The sequence below is a fragment of the Carcharhinus amblyrhynchos genome, chromosome 26 (assembly GCF_965287045.1).
Source record: "Carcharhinus amblyrhynchos chromosome 26, sCarAmb.v2.hapA, whole genome shotgun sequence".
In the NCBI taxonomy this organism is placed as follows: Eukaryota; Metazoa; Chordata; class Chondrichthyes; order Carcharhiniformes; family Carcharhinidae; genus Carcharhinus; species Carcharhinus amblyrhynchos.
In genome coordinates this window covers 25,695,097-25,721,979 of record NC_137349.1, presented here as the reverse complement: position 1 = coordinate 25,721,979, position 26,883 = coordinate 25,695,097, and the positions used below count along the sequence as shown (strand labels likewise).

At 45.7% G+C, this 26,883-nt stretch overlaps 1 protein-coding gene across 1 annotated transcript; it reads right to left on the bottom strand.

Annotated features, from left to right (window-relative positions):
• Nucleotides 1-21,468, bottom strand: LOC145358647 (E3 ubiquitin/ISG15 ligase TRIM25-like). Its single transcript, XM_080212864.1, has 6 exons — nt 20,767-21,468; nt 16,609-16,704; nt 13,701-13,934; nt 7,021-7,043; nt 3,620-3,765; nt 1-1,064 (listed from the first exon to the last, which is right to left on the bottom strand). The coding sequence occupies exons 1-6, from the start codon at nt 21,349-21,351 to the stop codon at nt 487-489; spliced, it is 1,662 nt and encodes a 553-aa protein (XP_080068990.1). The 5' UTR covers nt 21,352-21,468; the 3' UTR covers nt 1-486.
• Between the last annotated feature and the right edge of the window lie 5,415 nt (nt 21,469-26,883).

The following is a 26,883-nucleotide window of genomic DNA, read 5'->3' as shown; positions in this document are numbered from 1 at the left end:
TCACTGAGTGCATCTTATGGCAGAAGCAGAGTTTTGTTTTTAGCTGGACTTTGCCTCTTGATTAAATTAATGCATTTTTGCACATTTTCTTCACTAAGTTTGCCTCAAGATTGCCGGGCTCAGCTCCCAGCTCTCGCTGCCCAGACAACAGCAGCCTGATTCCAGTGGCTCGCTGAATACTCTTGCAAATTTTAGTAAGGTCAACACATCATGGTGTGGGCTGGCATAAGCTCAAAATCGCAGGCATTTTGGAGCTACGATATCAAAGTGAACCACTACGTTTAAACCATCCCGATTTGTGTCGTTCCTATATTTGAAGGGAAGTGTTCTAAGAACCCCTTGATGGACTGGTACCCCGTCTGTGGGTGTATCCTCCCTAACACCCAGTGTCTGTCAGTATAGGCTCTGACTCCCCGCAACCCTGAATCAGAGTAAGCGGGTAAGTGAGAGTGAAGAATAAAACGGTAACAAAATGTAAAAGAGAATTCAGTTGAGGGAACACAGGGACAGAGAAGTGTTCCAATCACCAACTCTCAGCGCTAGGTACAGCGCCTCGGAGAATGTCTGCTGCTGGAAAGTACAGATCAAGTTTAGCTTGCTGCCTGACACGCTGTAAAAAGAGATTATTCCAGCATCAAAATCCACAAACACTCCCACTCTGGAGGACATCTGAACGCTTAGATCTGTGATACTGCCGCTGTGCTCGGCTAACACAGACCGGGACCCTGAGAAGTAACTCCACAAGTTACTGTTACTCCCTGAGCACACAACCCAGGACTTGCTGCTCTCCCCCAACAGACACTCTTTATCCCGACCCTTCCGCTTAATGCTGCCGTAACAGACCCCAACTGCCCATTTGCCGCGGTTGCCTGCAATCTCCACCTCCCAATAGGAGCGCCCGCCGTCAATTCCCTCGGAGCACAGCACCTGCCCCCAGGTGTCGAACCTCTTGCGATGGGGGGGGTAGGGCTGTCGGTACTGGGACCCAGTCGCCACCCTCTTGTCGTCTGACAGAATCACACTGCGATGAGCGGTCTCCACGTCTAGAGTCGGTGTCTGTCCGTCTGTGAATAAAGCAACATGCGAGTAAATACCTGCTCTCTGCTGCAAAGTTTCCCTTATCAATCCTACTCAGCATGCTTTTAGTAGCTGTCTCGAGTGCACTTACAGCTGTTTCTGCCCCTAACTCTCCCCAGGTCTGTGTGGGCTTCCTCCAGGGGCTCCGGTTTCCTCCCACAGCCCGAAAGACACACCAGTTAGGTGGATTGGTCATGTTAAATTACCCCTTAGTGTCCCAAAACATGTAAATGCAGAGAATTAAAAGTTTAAAGTGTGTTTATTCATGTCACAAGTAGGTTTATATTAACACTGCAATGAAGTTACTGTGAAAATCCCTTAGTCGCCACACTCCAGCACCTGTTTGGGTACACTGAGGGAGAGTTTAGCACCTAATCAGCACATCTTTCAGACTGTGGGGGGAAACCGGAGCACCTGGAGGAAACCCACACAGATACAGGGAGAACGTGTAGACTCCGCGCAGACAGTAACCCGAGCCAGGAATTGAACCCCAGTCCCTGGCGCTGTGAGGCAGCTGTACTAACCACTGTGCCAGCGTGCCACCCCATGCTGCCAAACGGTCACAGTTCGCGGGTTAAATGCATGGGGTTAAGGGGATAGGGTAGGGTGTGGGCCTAGATAGGATACTCTGTCAGAGAGTCAGTGTGAACCCGATGGGCTGAATGCTCTCCTACCGCACAGTAGGGATACTATGAAAAGCTAAATTTGGCTTAAACCATCTTCATATCAACCTTGATGCATAACTTACAGGAAGCAGGATATGGCTTTGCTTATGGTTTTGGTGTGGTTGACACCGGATAGAAGATAGACGAGATAAACTCTAAGTAAAGGATGGAAATCCCTGCTGGACACAATTGCATGAACGCAGCTAAGTAAGCAGAGATAGGCGTAGGTCGTTTGATTCAAATACTGCTCACAGCACATCATCAGCAATCTCCTAAAGGGTACAAGTCATAGCAGAACATGCCAGCTCTGGGAGGAGGGAACAAACAGGAGTTACTGAGCTGCTTCTCCAGAAAGAGAATAAGGCTGTCCTCATCAGCTCTCTTGGTAAGGGAACAAAAAATAACTTTTGGATCATAAGATCCGAGTTAAATCCAAGCCCCAGACTGTGCCCTACATTCTTCATTTCAGTGCCTGGGCGCTTGCTTCTACTCATTGCCAGGTCAAGCTAGGAAACACCCAACCTAGCAGGAGGCCCTGCTTTGGCAATGCCATCCCCTATCTCACTAACCTTGTTTGGGTGTTACTGCACCATGGTCCAATGGAAAACCCGGTGAGAAGCCTGGATCCTCTGGATTAAGGATTAGCTCCATTTGCAAACTCCCTCTGCCGCATCCACCAGCCTCCCATCCATTGACTCTGTCTAAACTTCCCGCTGCCTCAGCAAAGCAGCCAGCATAATTAAGGACCCCACGCACCCCGGACATTCTCTCTTCCACCTTCTTCCATTGGGAAAAAGATAACAGAAGTCTGAGGTCACGTACCAACCAACTCAAGAACAGCTTCTGCCCTGCTGCCATCAGACTTTTGAATGGACTTACCTTGCATTAAGTTGATCTTTCTCTCCACCCTAGCTATGACTGTAACACTGCATTCTGCACTCTCTCATTTCCTTCTCTATGAATGGTATGCTTTCTCAGTATAGCATGCAAGAAAGAATACTTTTCACCGTATCCCAATACATGTGACAATAATAAGTCAAATCAAATATCAGTTCCATCAGTGCTACGGCAAAACTGAGATGGAAGTGCCAGCGATTTACGACACAAATGCTTTTGGTGTAGCACGCTACTGAAGCTTGATATTCCAGTTTGCCCGAGTTACAGTTTTATTAGATAGATTGGAAAGCCTTGATGCAGTTCAGTAAATGACACAGTGAAATAAAACAAGGTGAACAGTGTTAGACCGCAAGACCATACGGCATAGGAAAAGAATGAGGCCACTTGTATTCTGTTCCGCCATTCAATCATGGCTGATAGTTTTCTCATCCCCATTCTCCTGCCTTTTCCCCATAACCCCGGCTCCCCTCATTAATCAAGATCTATCGCTGTCTTAAAGACACTCAATGATCTGGCCTCCACAACCTTCTGCGGCAAAGACTTCCACAGAGTCACCACTCTCAGGAAGAAATTCCTCCTCATCTCCGTTTTAAAGGATTATCCATTTAGCCTGAGGTTGTGTCCTCTGGTTCTAATTTCTCCTACTAATGGAAACACCCTCTCCACGTCCATTCTATCCGGGCCTCGCAGTATTCTGTAAATCTCAAGAAGATTCCCCTCCCCATCTTTTCTAAACTCCAACGAGTACAGACCCAGAGTCCTCAACCGTTCCTCATACAACAAGCTCTTCATTCCAGGGATCATTCTTGTGAACCTCCACTGGACCCTTTCCAAGGCCAGCACATCCTTCCTTAGATACAGACCCAATACTGCTCACAATATGAACTCTGATCAGAGCCTTACACAGCCTCACAAGGATATCCTGTTCTTACATTCTAGCCCCCGCGACATGAAGGTTAACATTGCATTATTGTACTTACACACAGTCGCCATGATGTCTCGATCCCTCTCGAGTTGTGAAACCACTTCATACTGTTTCTGTACCCAGCTTATCTTATCCGCGGTTATCTTATTGACGTCGGAGGGAGGTGGCTGCGGCGCGAGCGGTTCAGAGGCTTCTTTTATTCTGAAGAAAATGTGTAGGCCGCGTTAAAATACAAACAAGTGCTGCCGCATAAATAAACCAAACAAATACACTGCACAGGTAATCATAACGCTCTCTCTCCTGGAAAATAAGCCAATCGCAATCATTGATCGACTGGTCGCTGTGATGACCTGTTACATTTAAAGTGAAAGGGTTCGCAGTGAAGGAAAGGCCGACTCCTAGTTAATATCGAAATCAGGAAGAGAGACGGGCCAGCCACTGGAGTGAAGCTACTCGAATGTTACCCCGAACTGAGAAGGGAAAGAATATTGATTCAGTTGAGGGATTTTCCTCCACTATCCTGCCCAAAATTGGGAGGAATAGCAGTGGAACAGAAAGAGAAACGAGGTGCTGAGATCCACTATCTTCCTGCTCTCGCCTGGACTTATCATAGAATCCCTACAGTGCAAAAGGAGGCCATTTGACCCATCAAATCTTCACTGACAACAATCCCCGTAACACATTTATCCTGCTAATCCTCCTGATACTGATGGACAATTTAGCAAGGCCAATCCACCTAACCCGCACAGCTTTGGGCTGTGGAACAAATCGGAGTACCCTGGGGAAACCCAATGCAGACACAGTGAGAAGACACAAACTCCAGACAGTCACCCAAGCCTGGAATCGAACCCGGACCCCTAGTGCTGTGAGATAGCAGTGCTAGCCACTGTGCCAGGCACACAGATTTCCCTTCTCCTGTTTCAGTCAAAGCTAATATTGCTGCCCCTTCCATATTTGTCGGGTGTAAGGTCAGCAAAGGGCTTCAGTGGAGACCGGGCCCAGGCTTTAGGCCCAATGACCCCCTGACATTAATTTCAGCAAAGCCCTGTTGGTACGAGTGAAAGAATAAGTGGAGAATTCTTCTGATGTGCTGGTTCATAATGACCCCTCCAACCAACCACTAGATTCATTTATTTTATTGCCTTTTGTAAGCTGTACCTACGATCTGTTGTGTTTGCCCAAGTGATAGTTCCTTGGGATCTGCAATCCTGGATATGGTCACAAACGTGACTGAACAACTCTGCAACCCAAATTTGGTTCAGGCCTCAGAAATCGAGCCCTGGTTGGACAGGAAATTGCATGCCTGAAGAAGCACTTGGGAGGACATAGTGGAAATAAGCAATATTCAGTCCACATCACAAGCAGGCATTATCCTTACAGCCTCAGGTATATGAATGTGATTAGATAGACAGCAGTGTGTGTGCACTCCTGGACATTAGACACAGGGACCACTCATAAGAGAGAGAATAGTTAAGGTAGGCCTGAAATGTGTAAAGGGCTGAGCAAACTTGATGAATGAGGTGACTTTGCAGACACTCTGGTATAACTTAATCAGATGATTGTACACACATTCACTTCTTGACTAATGGCATGATCTTGAACACTCAGGGGTCAATTTTAACTGCTGGCAGCCGGCAGAAAATGTGCAGATTGGCCGTCCATTTCCTGTTTAGCGGAAACTGTTTAATGGGGTGAATTTAGATCGACTCAGGTGCCTGGTTAATGGAGCAGTTACACATACATCCAGATCCCCGGATAATGTATTGAATATAAATTCAAATATTCCCTTTATGGATTATTTACACATACGTTCAGTTTCCCATTTACTGGGTCATTTATGCACACCCACCATCTCATTTAATGGACTATTTGGACATAGCCACAATCATTTATTGGTGCAACAGAGAAGCCACAATGTCAAATTTGACAGTGTGACTGCTATAGACATTCTCCAGATGTTGAACAGTTACAGGTTACTGCCGGAATTTTCTGTTCTACATTCTCCATGCCATGATTATCATCTTTCCCATTGCTGTGCAAGAGGCATCCAGAGAATTTAAATACTTCACCATTTTAAAGTGTGTTCATTTCAGGAAGAATCCATTTGATTAGCAGAGAATGTAAATGAATGCTTTATACAATTTAGGGACATCTCTATTTAGTTATTCATTAAATAAATAAAGGATTTGTACTTACAAAGGGACTTTTGTGTTCTCATTTGTCCCATGGCATATTGCAGACAATAAATTACTTTGAAATGTATTCTGATGTGTGAACTGTAGCAGCCTAATCATATACAACAAAATCCCTGATGGCAGGATTGACATATGAGGAGAGATTGAGTCAGTTAAGATTATACTTGCTGGAGTTCAGAAGAATGAGGGGGAGAATCTCGTAGAGACCTATAAAATTCTAACAGGACTAGACAAGGTAGATGCAGGAAGGATGTTCCCGATGGTGGGGTGTCTAGATAGACTGGCGGTCATAGTCTAAGGGTAACAGGTAAACCTTTTAGGACTGAGATGAGGAGAAATTTCTTCACTCAGGGAGTGGTGAACCTGTGGAATTCACTACCACAGATTGCAGTTCGTAAGTTTATAAGGTGTAGGAGCAGAATTAGGCCATTCGGCCCATTTTCCTGCCTTCTCCCCAAAACCTTTCAACCCATGACCAATTAAAGATCTGTCTAACTCCTGCTTAAATTTACTCACTGTCCCAGCATCCACTGCATTTTGGGGTAGCGAATTCCACAGATTCACAATCCTTTGAGAGAAGGAGTTTTTTCCTCAACTCTTGTTTTAAATTTGCTACCCCTTATCCTAAGACTATGACCTCTTGTCCTAGAATGCCCCAACAACAGAAGCACCCGCTCCACGTCTACTTTATCCATACCGTTCATCATCTTGTAAACCTCAATTTGATCTCCCCTCATTCTTCTAAATTCCAGAGTATCGGACTAAACTGTCCAATGTCCCTTCGTACAACAACCCCCTCATCTCTGGAATCAATCTAGTGAACCTCCTCTGAACTGCCTCCAATGCCACTACATCTTTCCTCAAATGAGAGGACCAAAACTGTGCACAATACTCCAGGTGCAGCCAAAACATTGTATGTTTTCAAGAAGGACTTAAGTATAGCTGTTGGGGCCAAAGGGATAAAAGAATATGGGGAGGAAGGGGGGGATCAGGCTATTGAGTTGGATGATCAGCCATGATAATGTGTGGTAGAACAGGTTCAAAGGGCTGAATGGCCCACTCCTGCATCTATTTTCTATGTAAGAGCAATCGGGTAAACAACAACTCAGTCTACTTTGAAGGGGTTGATTCAGAGATAAATGTTGGTCAGGACATGTTATAAAGTCCCTGCCCTCTGTAAATCATGCCCTGGCATTTTCATATCCAGTGTCAGCCAAGATACCTATCATGAGTGAATGATATCAAAGTAAATTTCACTTACCTCAATCCCATTGAATTAAACCCCTGAAATAAGGAGATAGAAGGATTAATACAAAGATCGTATAAGATGTAAGAAGTGCATTAAATATCAGTAATACTGTTGGAGATTCAATGATATTCTGTGAAAGGCATTATTCAGGGTTTCCTGTGGATCTATTTATCACAAAGCAAACATACCCAGTCCCTCTGCTGGCTGCTGTTTTTGGAATGTAACAAATTACATGAACCAAATACAACAGAACCTGCTTAACAAGCAAGGGAACAAGCTCCTCACACTTAAATAAATAAACTCTCTTGTTAGTATATGTGCTGACTAGAACCCAAGGGGCAGCACGATGGCACAGTGGTTAGCACTGCTGCCTCACAGCACCAGGGACCCAGGTTCAATTCCAGCCTCAGGTCACTGTCTGTGTGGAGTTTGCACATTCTCCCTGTGTCTGTGTGGGTTTCCTCAAGATACTCCAGTCTAACCATGTGCAGGTTAGGTGGATTGGCCATGCTAAATTGCCCCTTAGTGTCCCAAGATGTGTAAGTTAGGCTGTGGGTTGAAATCCCATAAGGAGACTTGAGTACAAAAATCTCAGCTAACACCCCACAGCAGTATTGAAGGAGTGCTGTGTTGTCAGTAGTGCTACCCTTTGATGAGATCTTAAAGATCCCATGGTACTGTTTCAAAGAAGGGCAGAGGAGTTATCTGTGGTGTCTTAACTATTATTTATCCTTTAATCAATATTACAAAAATAGATTATCTGGAAGGAGATTTAAGAAACTAAGCGCCCAAGGTGGGTAAACAGGAAGTTTTCCTACCTGTTTTTGGGCACACTTAAGCAGGGAATTTCTGGCACTCTGTGCTTCACAGAATCCGCTGGGGGATTCCGACCGGTAGTTCGGGGTGTGTGTGTGTGTGTGTGTGTATGTGTGTGTGTGTGTGTGTGTGTGTGTGTGTGTGTGTGTGTGTGTGTGTGTGTGTGTGTGTGTGTGTGTGTGTCTAATCCCACCCGGCAGTCTGGGAGATCAGTGCACATACACAGGCCCCCCAATCACAGGTATCCCAATGGCTGCCCCAAACTCCAACCTCCCAATGTCTTCGCCAACCGCCCCCCACTGGTGGCCAGCACAACCCACACCCTCATGGCCAGCTCCCATCGCCACCTACCCTCAACTCATGGCCAGCCCCAAACAACACCCACACCCACACCATGACCAGCCCCGGTCACCACCATCCCCACCCCAAATTGGCCCACTCCCGGCCTTGCCCTGCCCACCCCTCCCTCCCCCTCAGGCTCCCTCTCAGGCCCCATGCTTGACACTGCCCAGTGCCTGGTGGGCAGTGCCAGGGTGCCCAGTTTGCACTGCCAGGATGCCAGACAGGCCTCAGCTCCCACCAGCAAGGCCATCATGCCTGGTTCCCGTTCCTAGAGACCAGTTTTAATCCCTGCTGGCGGGACCCTCCCCCCGGGCAGGGTGGGAAACATTAGCGAGCCTGGACAATACTGTCCCAAACTCGTTAATGAGGTGGAAATGTTAATTTCTGTACAATAATCAGCCGCACACTGTTTCCCAGTCACCACAATTCCCACAATAATAACTGTATAATTAATTAATATGTAATTAATAAAACAAAAATTTGCCACCATGTTTTCTACAAGAGTGAATATACTTCAGAAGTGACTGAAAACACATTGAGGCATTCTAACATAGAGAAAGATGCTATAAAAATACAAGATCTTTCTTTCTTTTATCCCTTATCACTCTTACGCTCAAGTAAATATCTATCTCTATTTTAAAATATGGCGACTGATTTTGGGGAGATTCTCTGGCCTCCTGTCAGCGTTTTTCTCGGCAGCGGGAGATGGCGCGCCGTTCACTGATCCCGCCGCTGTCAACTGAAGCCACCCCACGCTGCCGAGGAACATGCAGCAAGGATCGCACCACTGGTGTGTATGGCCAGGGAATCCCACTGGTGTGAATGGCCAGTGAATCCCACTGGTGTGTATGGCCAGAGAATCCCACTGGTGTGAATGGCCAGTGAATCCCACTGGTGTGTATGGCCAGAGAATCCCACTGGTGTGTATGGCCAGAGAATCCCACTGGTGTGTACGGCCAGAGAATCCCACTGGTGTGTATGGCCAGAGAATCCCACTGGTGTGTATGGCCAGAGAATCCCACTGGTGTGAATGGCCAGAGAATCCCACTGGTGTGTATGGCCAGAGTGTCCCACTGGTGCGAATGGCCAGAGAATCCCACTGGTGCGAATGGCCAGAGAATCCCACTGGTGTGTATGGCCAGAGTGTCCCACTGGTGTGAATGGCCAGAGAATCCCACTGGTGTGTATGGCCAGAGTGTCCCACTGGTGCGAATGGCCAGAGAATCCCACTGGTGCGAATGGCCAGAGAATCCCACTGGTGTGTACGGCCAGAGAATCCCACTGGTGTGTATGGCCAGAGAATCCCACTGGTGTGAATGGCCAGAGAATCCCACTGGTGCGAATGGCCAGAGAATCCCACTGGTGTGTATGGCCAGAGAATCCCACTGGTGCGAATGGCCAGAGAATCCCACTGGTGTGTATGGCCAGAGAATCCCACTGGTGTGAATGGCCAGAGAATCCCACTGGTGTGTATGGCCAGGGAATTCCAGCTTTTGTCTCTATGACCATTCAGAGCAGTGCCCTTTTTCCCCAATACTTTATCTAAAGCATTGTTCTCAGGAATAATTTTTTAATTGACATTTTAATTTATAAAATCATACTGAAGTGCCCTTGTTTTGGATTCCCCTTCCTGAGGAAATAATGATTTTCTAACTAGGCTGGCGATTCCTTTCAATATTTTGAGTTTAAGTTTATTTATTAATATCACAAGTAGCTTATATTAACACTGCAATGAAGTTACTGTGAAAATCCCCTAGTTGTCACACTCCAGCATCTGTTCGGGAACACTGCGGGAGAATTTAGCACGGCCAATGCACCTAACCAGCACGTCATTTGGGCAGTGGATGAAAACCAGAGCACCCAGAGGAAACACATGCAGTCACGGTAGAATGTGCAGACTCTGCACAGACAGTGATCTGGAATTGAACCCGGGTCCCTGGCACTGTGAGGCAGTAGTGCTAACCACTGTGCCACCCTTAAGTGACTCAGTCAGAGTACTGCGTTATTTCACCCTCTCTATTAACTAAGTTAAATTACGTTTTGATGGGCTTGTAAGCTTCTTTGTATCAGCAAAAGGGAGCTTAGATTTTAACTGACAAACACATCAATTAAATAGTAAACAAACAAGTAAACATCGCTATTTTTGCAGTTATAGCTCCAATTGTAGTAGAAAATAATTCACAACTGCTTTGTTAAATTATGTGATCTATTTACAAAGCTGTTCTACTTCTTTCAGCATCCACAGAAGGTGCCAATCCTAATTATCATTCTTCGTGGAGTATAGACTCCCAGATTTGAACAGGACTGACCCACACACCTGGACTGAAACAGCAGATCTGAAACTACAAATCTCAATCATGTTTCTACCTGAAGGAATTGGTATGACGCCTCCATCAGACACCCACCCTTCTTTGGACAGGCGGATAAATAGTTACGAAAAGGGAATTGTATTAAGCTGGAGTGAGGAAGAGTGCCAGAGCTGTGAGGAATGTCTGACAACACATGGTCAAAAACATACAAGCCAGCACACCCGAGACATTCCAATAATTGCTGGCAAGAAACAATGTTCCTCATCACCAGTAAATAGCTAGAAAGTTAAAGCTTCGACTGATTTTGTTTTAGATCCCTTTAGGTACCATGACAACCTATTTTCTTTTAAAAGTTACAAGTTACACATAAGTGGGCTCACTTATAAAACTTCTGGAAAGTAGAGATTCATTACAGGTCACACCATTCACTTTCCCTTAACTCTTCCTTCAAAAATAGTACCAAATCTAAGCTTATCCAACACCACATTTCCCAGCATGTACCATGATGGTACTATGCCCTCCCCCTTCCCAAGTCTCCTGGATTCCCAAATTTGCTCTCCCCAATCTTTGTTAACTCTTGTTACAACCTCCTGTGTGGGTCTACATTGTGTGACACATCCATCTCACCTACAGCCAGTGTCCCCAACTCTCCCAATGATCCAAAACTGCAGAACCATTTGCAGTAATCTGGTCTTAACTACGCCAACACATTCCTCACTGGATCCCACATTCTATCCTCCATAAACTGCCACCTCTAACAACTTGCAGTAAATCTCATATCCCTTTTACCCTGTGCTCGCTGATCTACACTAGCTCCCACTCAAGCAACATCTTGAGTTTAAAATCCTCATTCTTATTTGCAAACTAGGGCCTTGCCCCTCCCAATCTCTGTATTCTCCTCCAGTCCCAGAACCCTTCAAGATATCTGTGTTCCTCTAATTCTGGCCTCATGTGCATCCTCAATTTTAACTGCTCCATCACTGGTGGCCATGCCTCCAGTTGTCCAGGCCCCAAGCTTTGGAATACCTTTACTACACCTCTCTGCCTCTCCAGCTTGTGGTCCTCCTTTAAAAGTTAAATTTATTTATTAGTGTCAAAAGTAGGCTTACATTAACACTGCAATGAAGTTACTGTGAAAATCCCCAGTTACCACACTCTGATGCTAACTTCAACATAGCCAATACACCTAACCAGTCCTTTGGACTATGGAAGGAAACCAGAGCACCCGGAGGAAACCCAGCCAGACACGAGGAGAATGTGCAGACTCCGAACAGACAGTGACCCAAGGCAGGAATCGAACCCAAGTCCCTGCTGCTGTTAGGCAGCAGTGCTAACCACTGTGCCACCGCTCCGCATAGCTTTTTGGTCATCCAACCTAATATCTCCTTATGAGGAGAGGTAACAATGGGTAGGTGATGGTGTAGTGGTATTGTCACTGGACCAGAGATCCAGGGTTAATGCTCTGGAGGATCCAGGTTCAAATCCCACATTAGATGGTTAAATGTGAATTTAACAAAAAAGTCTGGAATTAAAATTCTACTGAAACCATTGTCAACTGTCATAAGAACCCAGTGGTTCACTAATGTCCTTTATTTTGGTTTATATGTGATTCCAGTCCCACAGAAATATGGCTGAATCAGTTCAAGAGCAATTCAGCAACACTCACAGCCCATGAATGGATTTTAAAATGAGGTTCAATGTCATTCTTTGCTTCAATGCTCCTGTGAAGCACCTCAGGAACTTTCATCACATTAACTTTGTTATATAGATTTAAGTTGTTGTTTAAGTCCTCTTCCCAATGCTCCCAGAAATAAGCTCATCTGCAGCTCCTAATCCATGCTTGATTGCTTATCCATCCCCAAAACACAACCCCCAGGGCTAGGAGACCCCCTACGACTCACTTCCCTGGAACTCTTAATATTCCTTCACTTAAATTCTCCAACACATTTCCAGTAATCCCACAGGTCAACCTTTCCCTACCAAAGCTAGCAACTTCCCACTCCCAAATTCCAGAAGTTCCCACGAATGAGAACCACTTGGTTTCACGGCTCTTCTCCAATTCTCTAAAACCTCCTCTCACTACTCCCATAGAATCATAGAACCCTACAGCGCAGAAATAGGCCCTTCGGCCCATCAAGTCTGCACCACCCACAATCCGACCCAGGTCCTATCCCCATATCGCTACACATTTACCCGCTAATCCCTCTAACCTACGCATCCCTGGACACTAAGGGGCAATTTTAGCATGGCCAATCAACCTAACCCGCACATCTTCGGACGGTGGAAGGAAACCGGAGCACCCGGAGGGAACCCACGCAGACACGAGGAGAATGTGCAAACTCCACACAGACAGTGACCTGAGCAGGGAATCGAACCCAGGTCCCTGGAGCTGTGAAGCAGCAGTGCTAACCACGGTGCTACCGTGCCACATGCTCCTAGACAACCCTATTCCCCAACCCAAATCGGTGCCACAGTAATACTGTCACCAGACCAGTAATCCACGGACTCAGGGTAATGCTCCGGGACCCAGGTTCAAATCCCACCACAGCAGGTGGTGAAATGTGAATTCAATAAAAATTCTAATGATGACCATGAAACCGTTGTTGTAAAATACTAGTGTCTCTTAAGGAAAGAAACTTTCTGGCCTACGTGTGACTCCAGATCCACAGCAATGTATCACAGAATCTCTATAGTATTGAAGGAAGCCAATTGGCCCATCGGGTCTGCACTTACCACAATTGCACCCAGGATTCATCCCCTTGCATTTAGCCTGCTAGTCCCCCGACACTAAGGGACAATTTAGCATGGTCAATCAACCTAACCTGAGCATCTTTGGACTGTGGGAGGAAATCGGAGCACCTGGAGGAAACCCACGCAGAGAAAGTGCAAATTCCACAGTGACCCAAGGCCAGAATCGAACCCAGGTCCCTGGCGCTGTGAGACAGCAGTGCTAACCACTGTGCCACCATGCCACTCCTACCTAGTTGACTCTGAACTGCCCTCTGAAATGGCCTAGCCACTCAGTTCAAAGGCAATTAGGGATGGGCAATAAATGCTAGCCTAGCGACACCTACAACCCGTGTACAAATATAAAAACAAATACACTTCCTATTCACTCGCAACATGGAACATCTTCCTCTTTTGGAACTTGGGTTAAAAAAAAGCTGATTAGTATGGTTCAATAAAATGCTACACAGGAGAGGCTGCAAGTTTAAAGCATGTTACCTGTATGAAAATCAGTTTTTCATTCTTGGTTAAGAGATCACTGAAATCAGACAGATTTTTCTCAAAAGCTTCCATTTTGTTTTCCAGTTCGAGGATCTGAGCGTCGATTTCTCCGGTCACTCGCCGCTGTACTCTGTCGAGGTATTTAAACGCTTCTTTTTCTTCATTTTCAAAATACTTCCGTATTGCTGTGCACTTCTCCTGAATCTGTATTTTGGTTTCTCTGATCAGAGTCTGTCAAGCAGAGAAACTCTGGTTATTACATTGCAGTTCACTCAACTAGAAGTTGCTTTTCTGACTGAACACGGGCCTTATCTAGCTCAGTGTTCCCCACTCCTTTACTCTCACATTCAGTCAGATAAGACTCTGGACGGAATCAGACCAAAAAATGGAAAAGGATGGAATTTTCTCATCCCGTCTGCCCCGGGAATTGTAGCGGGAGGGACACTTTTACGGACCATGCAAATGTCTGTTGACCTCAGGCAGGATTTTCAGATCCTGGGGTGAGCGTAGCTGGAAAATCCCATCTAAAGGATCCGACTGGAAACTGGTGCCTTTCTCTCCAGAAAAACACAAGGTTTTCCTATGACACTTTGTCAAAAGCAAAAACGGAGGGGCAGGGCCTAAAGACGCCAGTAAAGCCAGCATTCGCCCCTCCCAAGCGATGAATAATAGCGTCCCCCAACTCGATCAAAGTCGGCATTCTCCCCAACCCTCCAACAGCCATTGCCAGCATCACCCTCTCTCTCTCCCCCTCTCCACCCCCTCCCCACTCACCAACAGTCATCACCAGCTTCTCCCTCTTCCCCATCCCACTTTACACACGTGCCCCCCTCCCTCCCCCCTCAGAGACCCCCAGTAGGGCCCACTCCTAGCACTGCAGCTTGGCACAGGTTTGCACACCAGGTTGGCACCTTGCCAACCTGGTAGTGCCAATCAGTATCAGGGGACATTGCCAGGGCACTGTCCAGGGACATCCATCACACCGGTAGCTCTAATCACCTTTACACAACCGGGGAGGAGGAGGGAGGAACTATCCCCAGTTGAGTCAGAGGCAGGAAGGATCCAAAGGAGGAATCGGGCCTATTAGCCACTTAAAGCCAATTCATCCTGGGCCCACCAGTACTTAGTGGGAGTTAACAGGACTTGTACAAGCCTCTCACGGCTCCCGAATGGGACCCAGTAAACATTAACGGGACAGAAGCTGACCTGGGGTCCCTCACTGACAGGCACTCAGTGTCTGATCAAGGGATCCAGCATTGGAAAGAGGGGGTGGGGGACACTGAAAGGCACCTTATGCCCTTGCCACTGAACCCTCTCACCACCCCCTCTCTGAGAACTCCATCCCGCCAATTTACCTGATTCCAGGGATCCAGTGTCGATCCTCCAGGAATGTCTGGGAGCATTATCAACACCAGGTTAATGTCCAACAAGTTTATTTGGTAGTACAAACTTTCAGCGTCTTACTGTCAAGAATCCCAAACTACCAGCATTTTTAGGACAAACTGCTTTTTAGGCTAGCTTGCTGAGAAAGTTGAAATGGAGTACACATTTCACTGTCTACAACAGTAAGGCATTCCTCAGGTAAGAAGCAACGAGACTCCGAAAGCTCGTGATACCAAATAAACCTGTCGGACTTTAACCTGGTGTTGTGAGACTTCTCACTGTGCCCACCCCAGTCCAACGCTGGCATCTCCACATCATGGCATTATCAACACCAGCCATCACTCCCAGTGGCAATGGCCTGTGATTGGCTGAAAGCTCTCGGGAATGGGGTTCCCAACCTCCTTTTTTTCAGATTGGGGGGAGGCCCAACACCAGCCAGTGAAGTGTCTGAGTGCACTGACATTTTGTTAGGACTCCTGGACAGTAACATGCTGTTCAGTGTCACAAGGGATGGCTGGGGGTGGGGTGGGGAAGGAGGGGCAACATACATCATAGCAGCCAGACATTTTGCTGTGCTTATTTCCATTAAAAAGGCCACTGAAACTTTGCTTTTCCAAGTATCTGCTGCTATTCCCTTCAGAAGGGTATAAACAACAACTTCTCATCACAAAAACACAATTCCAGTTTCTATGCTACAGGAATATTCATATTTGTCTTTGTGCAAACCCTTAAGTTGTATAATGCCTTTTATCCTCCTTGCCTTGATGCCTAGTTTACTTAGACTTGCAAACAGTGTTCACACTCTCTGGGGGTAGTGGAGTACCCTGCAAGCCTCTTTCCCAACCCCACACAATGCCATATTGAAGTATTTTCAATCACTTTCAATACTGCATCACTAAAATGAGATTCTCTTCTGTTTGAATCATTCCCCAATACAAATATTTACTCCATAGCTGCTGTAACCGTCTGCAGGAGATTTCAAGCACATAAGTGACCAATTAACTGTTTTGAGAAGGGTCAAAGGATCATTATCAGTTGTGTGGTGATTATCCAATTGTGTGTTTCCAGGCATTATTTTTTTCCCTGCAGAAATAAGACATTTTGTGGCTTCCACTTTTTAAATCAGGCACTTTACATTTTTCATGAAATGAACTTTCATCCCACGTTAAACTCTTGTGTAACTTGTGCAATATTTGATCTGGCAATGCCTGAGCATGGAATGTAGGAGGAACTCTGTATCTAACCAAAACTACATCTGACTCAATGGTGGGATTGTGCAAAGGGAATTTAGTTTTGCATTTGCAATGGATAATATATTATTGACCTTGGAATTTAATTTGATCTGTATCTGATGGAAAAATGCTTAGACACTGGGTGCAAGCCGTAGAACTGACAACTCTCATATGATAAGCATCAAGAGTCCACACTAAACAAAAATCAACATAAAGAAACATACCTGGTCTGTTTAGGAAATAAAACAGATTGTTAATAGTCACAGTAAAAAAACATTACGCAAACTAACCTGGGTACTTTCTTTCTGTGTCTGGAGATGGTCAAGAGCAGCTTGGATGGAGGTTGTGTTTGTCCTGACCTTATCGATTTGCTGCTGCAGGTGGTCCTTAAAATGAATCAAAAGTTACTTTAATCTGGCAACTGAAACAGAGGGAGAATTCAGAGAGAAAAAGATACAGGTGGCACCAAATGGAATCTCTGAGATGGAGACAGCGAGGCTAGTGAGATAGATAAAGGGAGAGAGAGAGGTAGAACTGAAGAGAGACAAATTAAGTAAGTAAGAGTGATGGAACCAGAAATAGGAATAATTAAACTGAAAGACAGAATAATAGAGCAATGCATTACAAGAATCTGTACTGAACTACAGCGAGATGGGTATTGAGCTACAGAGAGATGTGTATTGAACGTTAGACAGATGGGTATTGAGCTACAGAGAGATGGGGGTATTGTGCTTCAAAAGGGCAGCACAGTGGCACATTGGTTAGCACTTCTGCCTCACAGCACCAGGAACTTGGGTTCGATTCCCAGCTTGGGTCACTGTCTGTGTGGAGTCTGCATGTTCTCCCCGTGTCTGCATAGGTTTCCTCTGGGTGCTCCAGTTTCATCCCACAATCCAAAGAATTGCTGGTTAAGTGCATTGGCCATACTAAGTTCTCCCTCAGTGTACCTGAACAGGTGCTGGAGTTTGGCAACTAGGGGATTTTCATTGCAATGTGAATGTAATCCTACTTGTGAGTAAGAAATAAATAAACTATCATAGAGAGATGTGTATTGTGCTTGAGGAAGTTGGGTATCTAGCTACAGAGAGTTTGCTATTGAGCTAGAGAGTTTAACATTGAGCTATTGAGATATAAGGGGATGGGTATTGAGCTATAGACTGTTACATATTGAAGTGAGAGCATAATGAAGGAGTTGCGGGTCCATACTGTGCTAACTGGACTATCACAAAATGCTAGCCTGCATCACCAAGATGGTGACAGTGAGCTGTACAATGTGGGACAAATTCACCATCGTCAATTAAATTATAGTCACCCTTCCAGTTATTCCCAAGGTGAATATCAATGGGGACTAACACCCTGGAGGAATTTACATTCCACAGAACAACTGATGCAAAAACAATTAACATCAGAGCTACCAATCCCTTTAAAAAGCATGCTGCCTGGCCTCTATTTCCCTGGTTTTGTTTTCAGGTGCCCAGCATCTGCAATATTTTGCTTTTGTGCTATTATTTTAGAGGACTTATTTAAATATTTCATTGGGGGTGTGATTGCTGAGTCATAAGAAATAATCATCAAGTACTGTCTGGAATATGATGGCTCAGAAGTTGCAAGAATTTTGGAAATAACATGCCAAGAAAAGAGAGGCAAAAAACTGGATGTCTCCAGCAGGATGCACAGTTAAAGGTTCTGAGGTTCGCTTGAATTTACCTCTGGGCACAGTGAGAAGTCTCACGACACCAGGTTAAAGTCCAACAGGTTTATTTGGAATCATGAGCTTTCGGAACGCTGCTCCTCCATCAGGTCAATCAATGCTCCTCCGAAAGCTCATGATGCCAGATAAATCTGTTGGACTTTAACCTAGTGTTGTCAGACTCCTTACTGTGCCCACCCCAGTCCAATGCTAGCATCTCCATATCATGGTTACCTCTGGGCAGCAAGAAATGTTGCAGTGTCTTCAGCCAGGAGATTTAGGGTCCATGATAGAACAAAATCTACCTGGCCAGCGGAACAAATAGGCCTGCTAAGCCAAAGACCTTTGAAAAATCTAACTGAATATTTTTGGGAAAACAGATTTGATGGGGAAATTAATGTTCCGGCATTCCAGGTTTACAGGAGTGCAGAACGGCAGGAGAAGAGGAGGCAGAACTACTGGATATTCCTGCAAATTAAACAATACATCTTTTTGTACTGTCTGAATGACAAGAAGGAGGAGGCCTTGTGGCACAGAGGTAGCTCTGACTTCAAGTCCCACTTCAGTGCCTGATGGTCATGGAAGGTGCATTCATAATCAATCTGTAAATCTGTCCAATGTGCCTGATGTCAGGCAGTAAAAGCGGAAGAGTTTCCTGGTCAGCCATATTGCAGAAGGTAACAGCAAACCAGTGCAGACCTCAGGGGGAGAAGGCCGAGCTGGGGAGAGTGGTATTAATTGCTCATTCGAAAGGTGGTGCAGACCCAACAGCCAAATAGCCTCCTTATGCACCATTATGGGCAGCAAGGTGGCACAGTGGTTAGCACCAGGGACCTGGGTTCGATTCCCAGCTTAGATCACTGTCTGTGTGGAGTCTACACATTCTCTCCGTGTCTGCGTGGGTTTCCTCCGGGTGCTCTGGTTTCCTTCCATAGTCCAAAGATGTGCAGGTTAGGTTGATTGGCCATGCTAATAGCTTCTTCCCTCAAGCAAAGGTTTGAGCTAAAAAAGAAAAGGCAATCCACCCCCAATTCCTTCCCCACCTACTATGATGAGGTTGTGTACCCATGTACAGCCAACCTTGGAATGCACAACTACTCAAGTACAATCCCCAGCACAGATTCTCTCCCTAACACAGGATCTAAAGAGGCCCATCACTTCTCTCATGGAGGCCGGAACTGGTGCCACAGGTGAGGACCACCTGGCTTCCTGAGGGATACAACTGGAAAGCAGAAACCAGCCACTTCTCTGCACCACTTCCCACACAGGCACCTAAGCGTAGGCAGCATCAAGAGGTGTGACGTGTAAAAGCAGTAGAAAGACACCATTAATTTATCCCATCCACGATGGGATATGTGTGATTCAGCTGAGAACAAGGTGGAACACAGTTTGCAAATCAATAAATGAAAGGATATACAGCCACAGGAATAACATCAAAACCATTAGGTAGGTACAGGTGCAAACAGGGGAGATGGTGGGGTAGTGGGTGTCACTGGACTAGTGAACTAGACTCAGGGTAGTGCCCTGGGGACACGGGCTCAAATCCCACCATGGCAGATGTTGAAATTTGAATTCAATAAAAATCTGTAATTAAAAGTCTAATGGTGACCATGAAACTATTGTTGATTGTCATAAAAACCCATCTGGTTCACTAATGTCCTTTAAGGAAAGAAATCTGCCATACTTACCTGGCCTGGCCTACATGTGACTCCAGAGCCACAGCAATGTGGTTGACCCGAACTGCCACTCAGAATGAGGGCAATTAAAGATGGGCAACAAATGGGCTTTGCCACTGACATGCACATCCCATAAAATAAAGAAGAAAAAAAGCAACAAAACAAAATCAAACAAGAAGGATTTGAACAAAGAAAATGCTCCAATGAAAGTGGCTTCTCCCACAATATTTTCCTGGTTACCATCACCTACTAGTCAGCAACTGCCCTTTTACACATGATGTATATTTTGGAGGCAGGTTCCAAGTGATAGAGGCAGGGGGATTCAGCGCTACATGTCAGTGTCTTGTTTAAACACAATTTCACTCGGTAATGTGCCTAGGGTGGTCTCACTGTGTTTAAGGTACGAGATAAATTCATGTTGCTATGTTCCCAAATCAGAAACATCCACCACACAAAAAAAAAGAGAAATGCCCGGAAGTAAAAAGCCCATCCCCATCCCATCCCTCTTGCAGGCAAGTGTGCAGTTGTAATATTGAGGCAGGATATTGAGGGTGGCATGGTTAGCATTGCTGCCTCACAGCGCTGGGGACCCGGATTCAATTCCGGCTTCAGGTGACTGCGGGGAGTTTGCCCATTCTCCTCATGTCTTCATGGGTTTCCTCCCACAGTAACAGATGTGCAGGTTAGGTGGATTGGCCACACTAAATTGTCCCTTAGTGTCTGGGGGATTAAGCAGGGTGAATACATGGGATTACAGGGATAGGATTTGGGTGGGATTGTTGTTGGTGACCTCCTTCTGCACTGTAGGGATTCTATGATTTGATTGGGGATCTGAATTCCATGCATGAGATTCCTGTTGATTGTAGCAGGGTCTGGTGGGCGGGGGGGGCGGGGGTGGACGGTGCAAACTTGCCTAGGCCAACATTATTTGCTCCATGTTCAAGCCTGATCTGGCAGCAGCTCCAGTCAGCCTGAGAAGGGCAAAACATAATAAATAGGCTGGACTAAAACCTGGTGTTGTCAGACTTTTTACAGGGCAAAACCGCAGCAGGGCTAGACAAAAAGGAAAGACAAAAACATACCCTCAGCTCCTGTTCTCCCTCACTGATGCTGACACAGTTGTGGTTCTTGTGTTTGCCCACCACAGGGCACAGGCAGCAGATGCACACCTTGTCGTCCTTGCAGTAAATCTCCAACAATTTCTTGTGCTCGGTGCACTTCCAGGTGGACATGTCGGCGGTGGGGTCAATGAGAGGGTGGTTTTTGAACACGGCGTTCTCCCTGTGGTGTTTGAGATGCTTGGCGCACATGGAGGCTTCGCATTTCAGGCAGGTTTTGACAGCTGTCAGCTTCTTCCTGGTGCAGTAGTTGCAGGGCAAAGCCACCGGGGTCCCGTTCACCGCTTGGTATTTCAGGGCGATGTTGGCCAGTTTGAAATTCCTCTTGAGGACAGGCCTCTCGCTGTAATCTGCCCTGCATTCCGGGCACGAATAGGTGCCAGACTCCGGATCTCTCCAGGACTCCTCAATGCAGGCTCGGCAGAAGCTGTGCTTGCAGTTCAGGATCACCGGGTCGGTGTAGATTTGCAGGCAGACGGGGCAGGTTAGCTCTTCCTCCAGCCACTCTGGGGGTAAAGCAGCCGCCATCCCACTCACACCAGGAAGCATCGAAACTGAAACTGAAACCGTGGCACTTATAGCACGGAACAGAATAAGCTCGGAGGGACCATTGCGAGTCAGGGAGAGAAGAGTTCCCACTTTTGAACACAGCCTCTCTTGCCCTAACTGCAACCTCGCCCCATGTTTCCAGCTGGAATGCTTTACAACAGCAAATTTCAGAGACGACAAGCTCTGGCTTGCTTCAGAAGAGAGTTCCTGCCAGGAATGAAGATTGCTGTATTTGCAGTCTCCCCTCTGTGTGTGTGAATAGAGCCAGCACACTCCAGGCACTGCCTATCCATCTGGCTGTGTATTTTTGAAAAGGGGCCCAGCTCCTTGCCAAAATCCGTTGGATCACATTTCAGAGAAAAATCAGGACTCATTAAATCATTGGCTGACAAACAACGGTTTTCCTTTAAAAGTGAAGAGTCCCCGCCCTTTGAAATCAAACTTGACTCCTAGCTGACTCCAGTTTATTTGCATATATATATACATTTATGCAGCAATCTCTCTGGCCAAACAGTTACAGCAACTTATAAGGGCAGGCAGTTGGAAGAAACAGAAAGCTTCCATGGCAACCTTACAGAAGCAAAAGTGTTTTTTTTTCAAATTTATTTATTAGTGTCACAAGTAGGCTTACATTAACACTGCAATGAAGTTACTGTGAAAATCACCTAGTCGTCACACCCCAGCGTCTGTTCAGGTACATTGAGGGAGAATTTAGCATGGCCAATGCACCCTAACCAGAATGTCTTTCGGACTGTGGGAGGAAACCGGAGCACCCGGAGGAAACCCGAGCACCCAGAGGAAACCCGCGCAGACATGGGGAGAACATGCAAACTCCACACAGACAGTGACCCAAGCCCAGAATCAAACCCAGGTCTCTGGCGCTGTGAGGCAGCAGTGCTAACCACTGTGTCACCATGCCAACTCTGTGCCCACTTCATTTATAATCCTGACTGGCTAAAATCAAGCTTCAGGAACAAGCCCAAAATGGGGTGAAATGTCTTATCTTGTCTGCTTGGATTCTTCATTATCATGGAATCCCCTGAGTGCAGTAGGAGGCCATTCAGCCCAACACACTGGAACCAATTCTCCAACAGAGGATGCCACCTAGGCCCTTTCCCATTTCCCCACGTGTTTACCCCACTAATCCATCTAACCTTCACATCTTGGGAACTAAGGGGGTAATTTTCCCATTCCACCCACCATGGGAATCAGAGCAGGCAGGGTCGGACCACGTAAAATCCATTGATCTCAGGCGGATTTTCCAGGTTTGGGGCAAGCATGGCCAGAAAGTTCCGCCTTAAGGAGCAATTTAACATGGCCAATCCACTGAACCTGAACATCCTTGGTCTGTGGGAGAAAATCTGAGCACCCCGAGGAAACCCACACAGACATGGGGACAATGTCCAACCTGCACAAAGACAGTGACCTGAGGCCAGAATTGAATCTGGGTTCCTGGTGCTGTGAGGCAACAGTGCTAACTACTGTGCCACCATGCCATATATGTCTCTCTTGTGGGGACCATGAATTGGATTCAATTCAAATTTGGTTTTTGGAACAAGCAAGGACATAGGTTCAGGCTTGTCCTGTCCGCTCTACACATTGGCTTTGTAACTTTAAAAAGAAGCGAAAGATTGACCCTCAGTCTTTTGGCCAAGATGATGCCCAGATTAGGTGCAATGCCTGTTCTTGGATCTAGTATGTCTCTCTAGTGGGGACAATGAATTTGATTTAATTTGAAATGGAATTGGCTTTTGGACCAAGCAAGGAGATGGATTAAGGGCTTTCCCTGTCCACTCTGCGCATTGGCTTAGTAACTCTGAGAAAGGAATGAAAGCAAAAGATTGGTCCTTTTAATCCCATCTCTCCCCCCACCGCCCCAATCTGGCAACACCAAAGACCTGACAAATACTGGAAGAAAATTGTTGGTAGTCAGGGAAAATGCACTATACAAAATTATTCCAGGATTATTGCCTCATTATAATGAATGCAACAGGCACACAGTGTGGGGGTGGGTATGTGCCTGATAATGAGGTGTCATTATGAGGAAGGTGGATGTTAACAAGAGAAAGCAGTATGCCATAACTCGGCCTCAACTATCCTACAACCAACTTTGGTTTGTCATATTTTGTGAATAGTGGTAGTTCCTTGAACAAGCCAACCTCAAATCATTGGATCCCTATAGTGCAGAAGGAGGCCATTCAGCCCATTAAATCTGCACTGACCACAATCCCACCCAGGCCTTATCCCCATAACCTGATGTGTTTACCCTCGCTATTCCCCCGACACTAAGGGGCAAGTTAGCATGGCCAATCCACTTAACCCGGAAACTGGAGCACCTGTAGGAAACCCATGCAGACATGGGGAGAATATACAAGCTCCACACAGGCAGTGACCCAAGCCGGCAATCAAACCCAGGTTCTTGGCACTGTCAAAGATTTCACCATCAAAGATGATGGAGCCCAGAGTGTTAGTAAAAGGGACAAGGCTGAAGCATTTGCAACTGTCTTAAAGTACTCTGTTTTAAAGTTAAAGTTAATTTATTAGTCACAAGTAAGGCTTACATTAACACTCAATGAAGTTACTATGAAATTCTCCTTGTCACCACACTGTAGCACCTGTTCAGGTCAATGCACTTAACCAGCATGTCTTTCAGACTGTGAGAGGAATCCAGAGCACCTGGAGGAAACCCACACAGACACGGGGAGAATGTGCAAACTCTGCATAGGCAGTGACCTAAGCCAGGAATCAAACTCGGGTCCCTGGCATTATAAGGCTGCAGTACTAACCACTGTGCCGCCCCTTCAGCCAGAAGTACTGATGATCTTTCTTGGCCTCCTTATGAGGTTTAACCATTGGACAGCAGTTTTCAACCTATTGTGGTTAATTCCACCTCACATCAAAAAACTTGCTGAGTTTAACGGTTCTAGCAAAGTCCTGATAACACCCTGGCTGTAGCAATGAAGACCTGTACTCCACCACTAATTGTATCTCTAGCTAAGCTGTTCCACTGCAGGCACAACCATTGACAGCTAACCAATGTGAGGAAAATTACTTTGATATATTCAGGCAGACCTTCAAAATAAAACAAAGTAGCCTAGGCCAAGTGAGAATACTAAATTACTGAGGGAAGTAAAGGGAGAAATTGCAGAATGTCATTTCACCATCTTCCTTGGATATGGCAATGGTGTCAGATGACTAGATAATTGCCAATTTCTCCTACGTTTAATCTTTTCATGTTCCATTACATTGACTGGGTTGGTGTTTCCACCTGTCACTTTGCTGAGTTATTCAAGGAGCAGTCACACTAACACGCTGAGGAACTGATGAATTTCCAGATTAAGTTACAGGCCAAATCAGCTTGAAGAGTGTCAAGGAACCAGAGCAGGAAAGTTGGAGCAATGGCCTGGAGGCCCTGCAGAGAGCTTGGCAGATGGAGAAAGATCACAAGCAGAATCTGCTGGAACTACACAAACTCACATCAGGGAACACTGGCCCTCATCATTGTAACTTCCTGGAGATTCACTACTTGGATGGACAAGTAAAGATGACCCAGAAGCCTGAAGTGCTGAAAAAAAAAATGAGAGGGATAAATGCAACAGCCACAGGACAGTGAGCTTAATATGAGAGCTGGGGGAACTTTTAGAGACAATAATCCAGTATTTGGAAAAGCATTCGCTAATAAATGAAAATCAGCACAGCTTTGTTGAATTCTTTGACAAGGTAATGGAGGTAGTTGATGAGAGTCATGTTGCTGGTGTATGTGGACATTTAAATGGAATTTGACAATGAATGAAAAGTACACTTCTTAATAAAATTAAAGCAAAAACAGAAAATGCTGGAAAATCTTAGTAGACCTGATAGCATCTGTAGGGAGAGAATAGAGCCAACATTTCACATCTAGATGACCCTAGATGTTGGAAATAATATTGGTAGCACAGTGGCACAGTGATTAGCACTGCTGCCTCACAATTCTAGGGAGCTGGGCTTGATTCTGGCCTCAGGCGACTGTCCGTGTGCACATTCTCCCGTGGCTGCGTGGGTTTCCTCCGGGTGCTCTGGTTTCCTCCCTCAGTCCAAAGATGTGCAGTTAAGTGGATTGGCCATGCTAAATTGACCCTTAGTGTACAAAGGTATGTAGGTGGTGCCTAGTTAAGATGCTCTTTCAGAGAATTGGTGTAAAGTTGATGGGCTGAATGGCTTCCTTTTGCACTATAGGGATCCTATGACCCTCTACCAGAAGGCCAACATAAATGACCCATGGGCTAAACAGTCTCCGTCTCTGTTATATCATTCTATGTCCTGCCCCCCAAAAACCCAGTCTTCAGCCAAGTAATGGAAGGTGTCACCAATGTTTAAAATTCATTTATTAGTGTCACAAGTAGGCTTACATTAATACTGCCATGAAGTTACTGTGAAAATCCCTCAGTCGCCACACTCTGGCACCTGTCTGAGTACACTGAGGGAGAATTTAACATGGCCAATGCACTTAATCAGCACATCTTTCAGACTGTGGAAGGAAACCGGAGCACCCAGAGGAAACCCATACAGACACACAGAAAACGTACAGACTCTGCACAGACAGTGACCCAAGTGGGGAATCAAACCTGGGTCTCTGGCACTGTGAGGCAGCAGTGCTAACCACTGCGCCAGTGTGGTGTCATTTGCTCATCAATGCTCAATTTGGATCCACCTGTTACCACTCAGCTCCAAACCTCAATGTAGGCTCGGACCAAACATGGACCCAAGTCAAATTTCAGAGGCGAGGGGAGAGTAGCTGCCCTTGGTAACGAGACAGAATTACATAGAGTTGTCACCAGAGAGCCCTAGTAAAATTAAAGTTTACAGGAATTAGAGAAAATCCTTCAGTGTCTTCAGTGTCACATATGGCACAAATGACAATCATGATTATTTGAGATCAATCGTGTCATCCCCAGCAGTTCCTCAGGATAGTGTCCTGGGACCAATCAACTTAACTTGGTTCATCAGTAATCTTCCCTCCAACACAAGGTCAGAAGTGGAGATGTTCACTGCTCATTATACATTATTCAGCTCTCTTCAGAACTCCTCAGATCATGGCGATGTCCATACCTGCATGTGGCAAGACCAAGTGTAATGCATCCACATTTGCTGGTGAGAACAAGTTAGGTGGGAAACTATACTGTTCTGTGGACAGAAAGAGCCTGCAAGGAACATGGACAGGTTGAGTAAGTGGGCAAGAATGTGGCAGGTGGGATATAACATGGGGATGTGTCAAGATATGCACTTTGGCAGGAGAAGTAGAAAAGCAGAGTTTTTTCTAAATGGAGACCATGAAAAGTTGAACATGATCAATATAATCATTAAACAATGTCACTGGCATCAATTAATAAAAATGGGAAACAGCCAAAAAGAGTCACATAATATCGCAATAGCTTTGTATAGGATACATTTGCATCACAAAAAAATAGTTTTTATTCTTTTATGAACAGGTGGGAAAGGTTGTAATTCCCACATTACTCTTGCTCAGTTGGTCAAATAAAAGTTTTGTAAAAG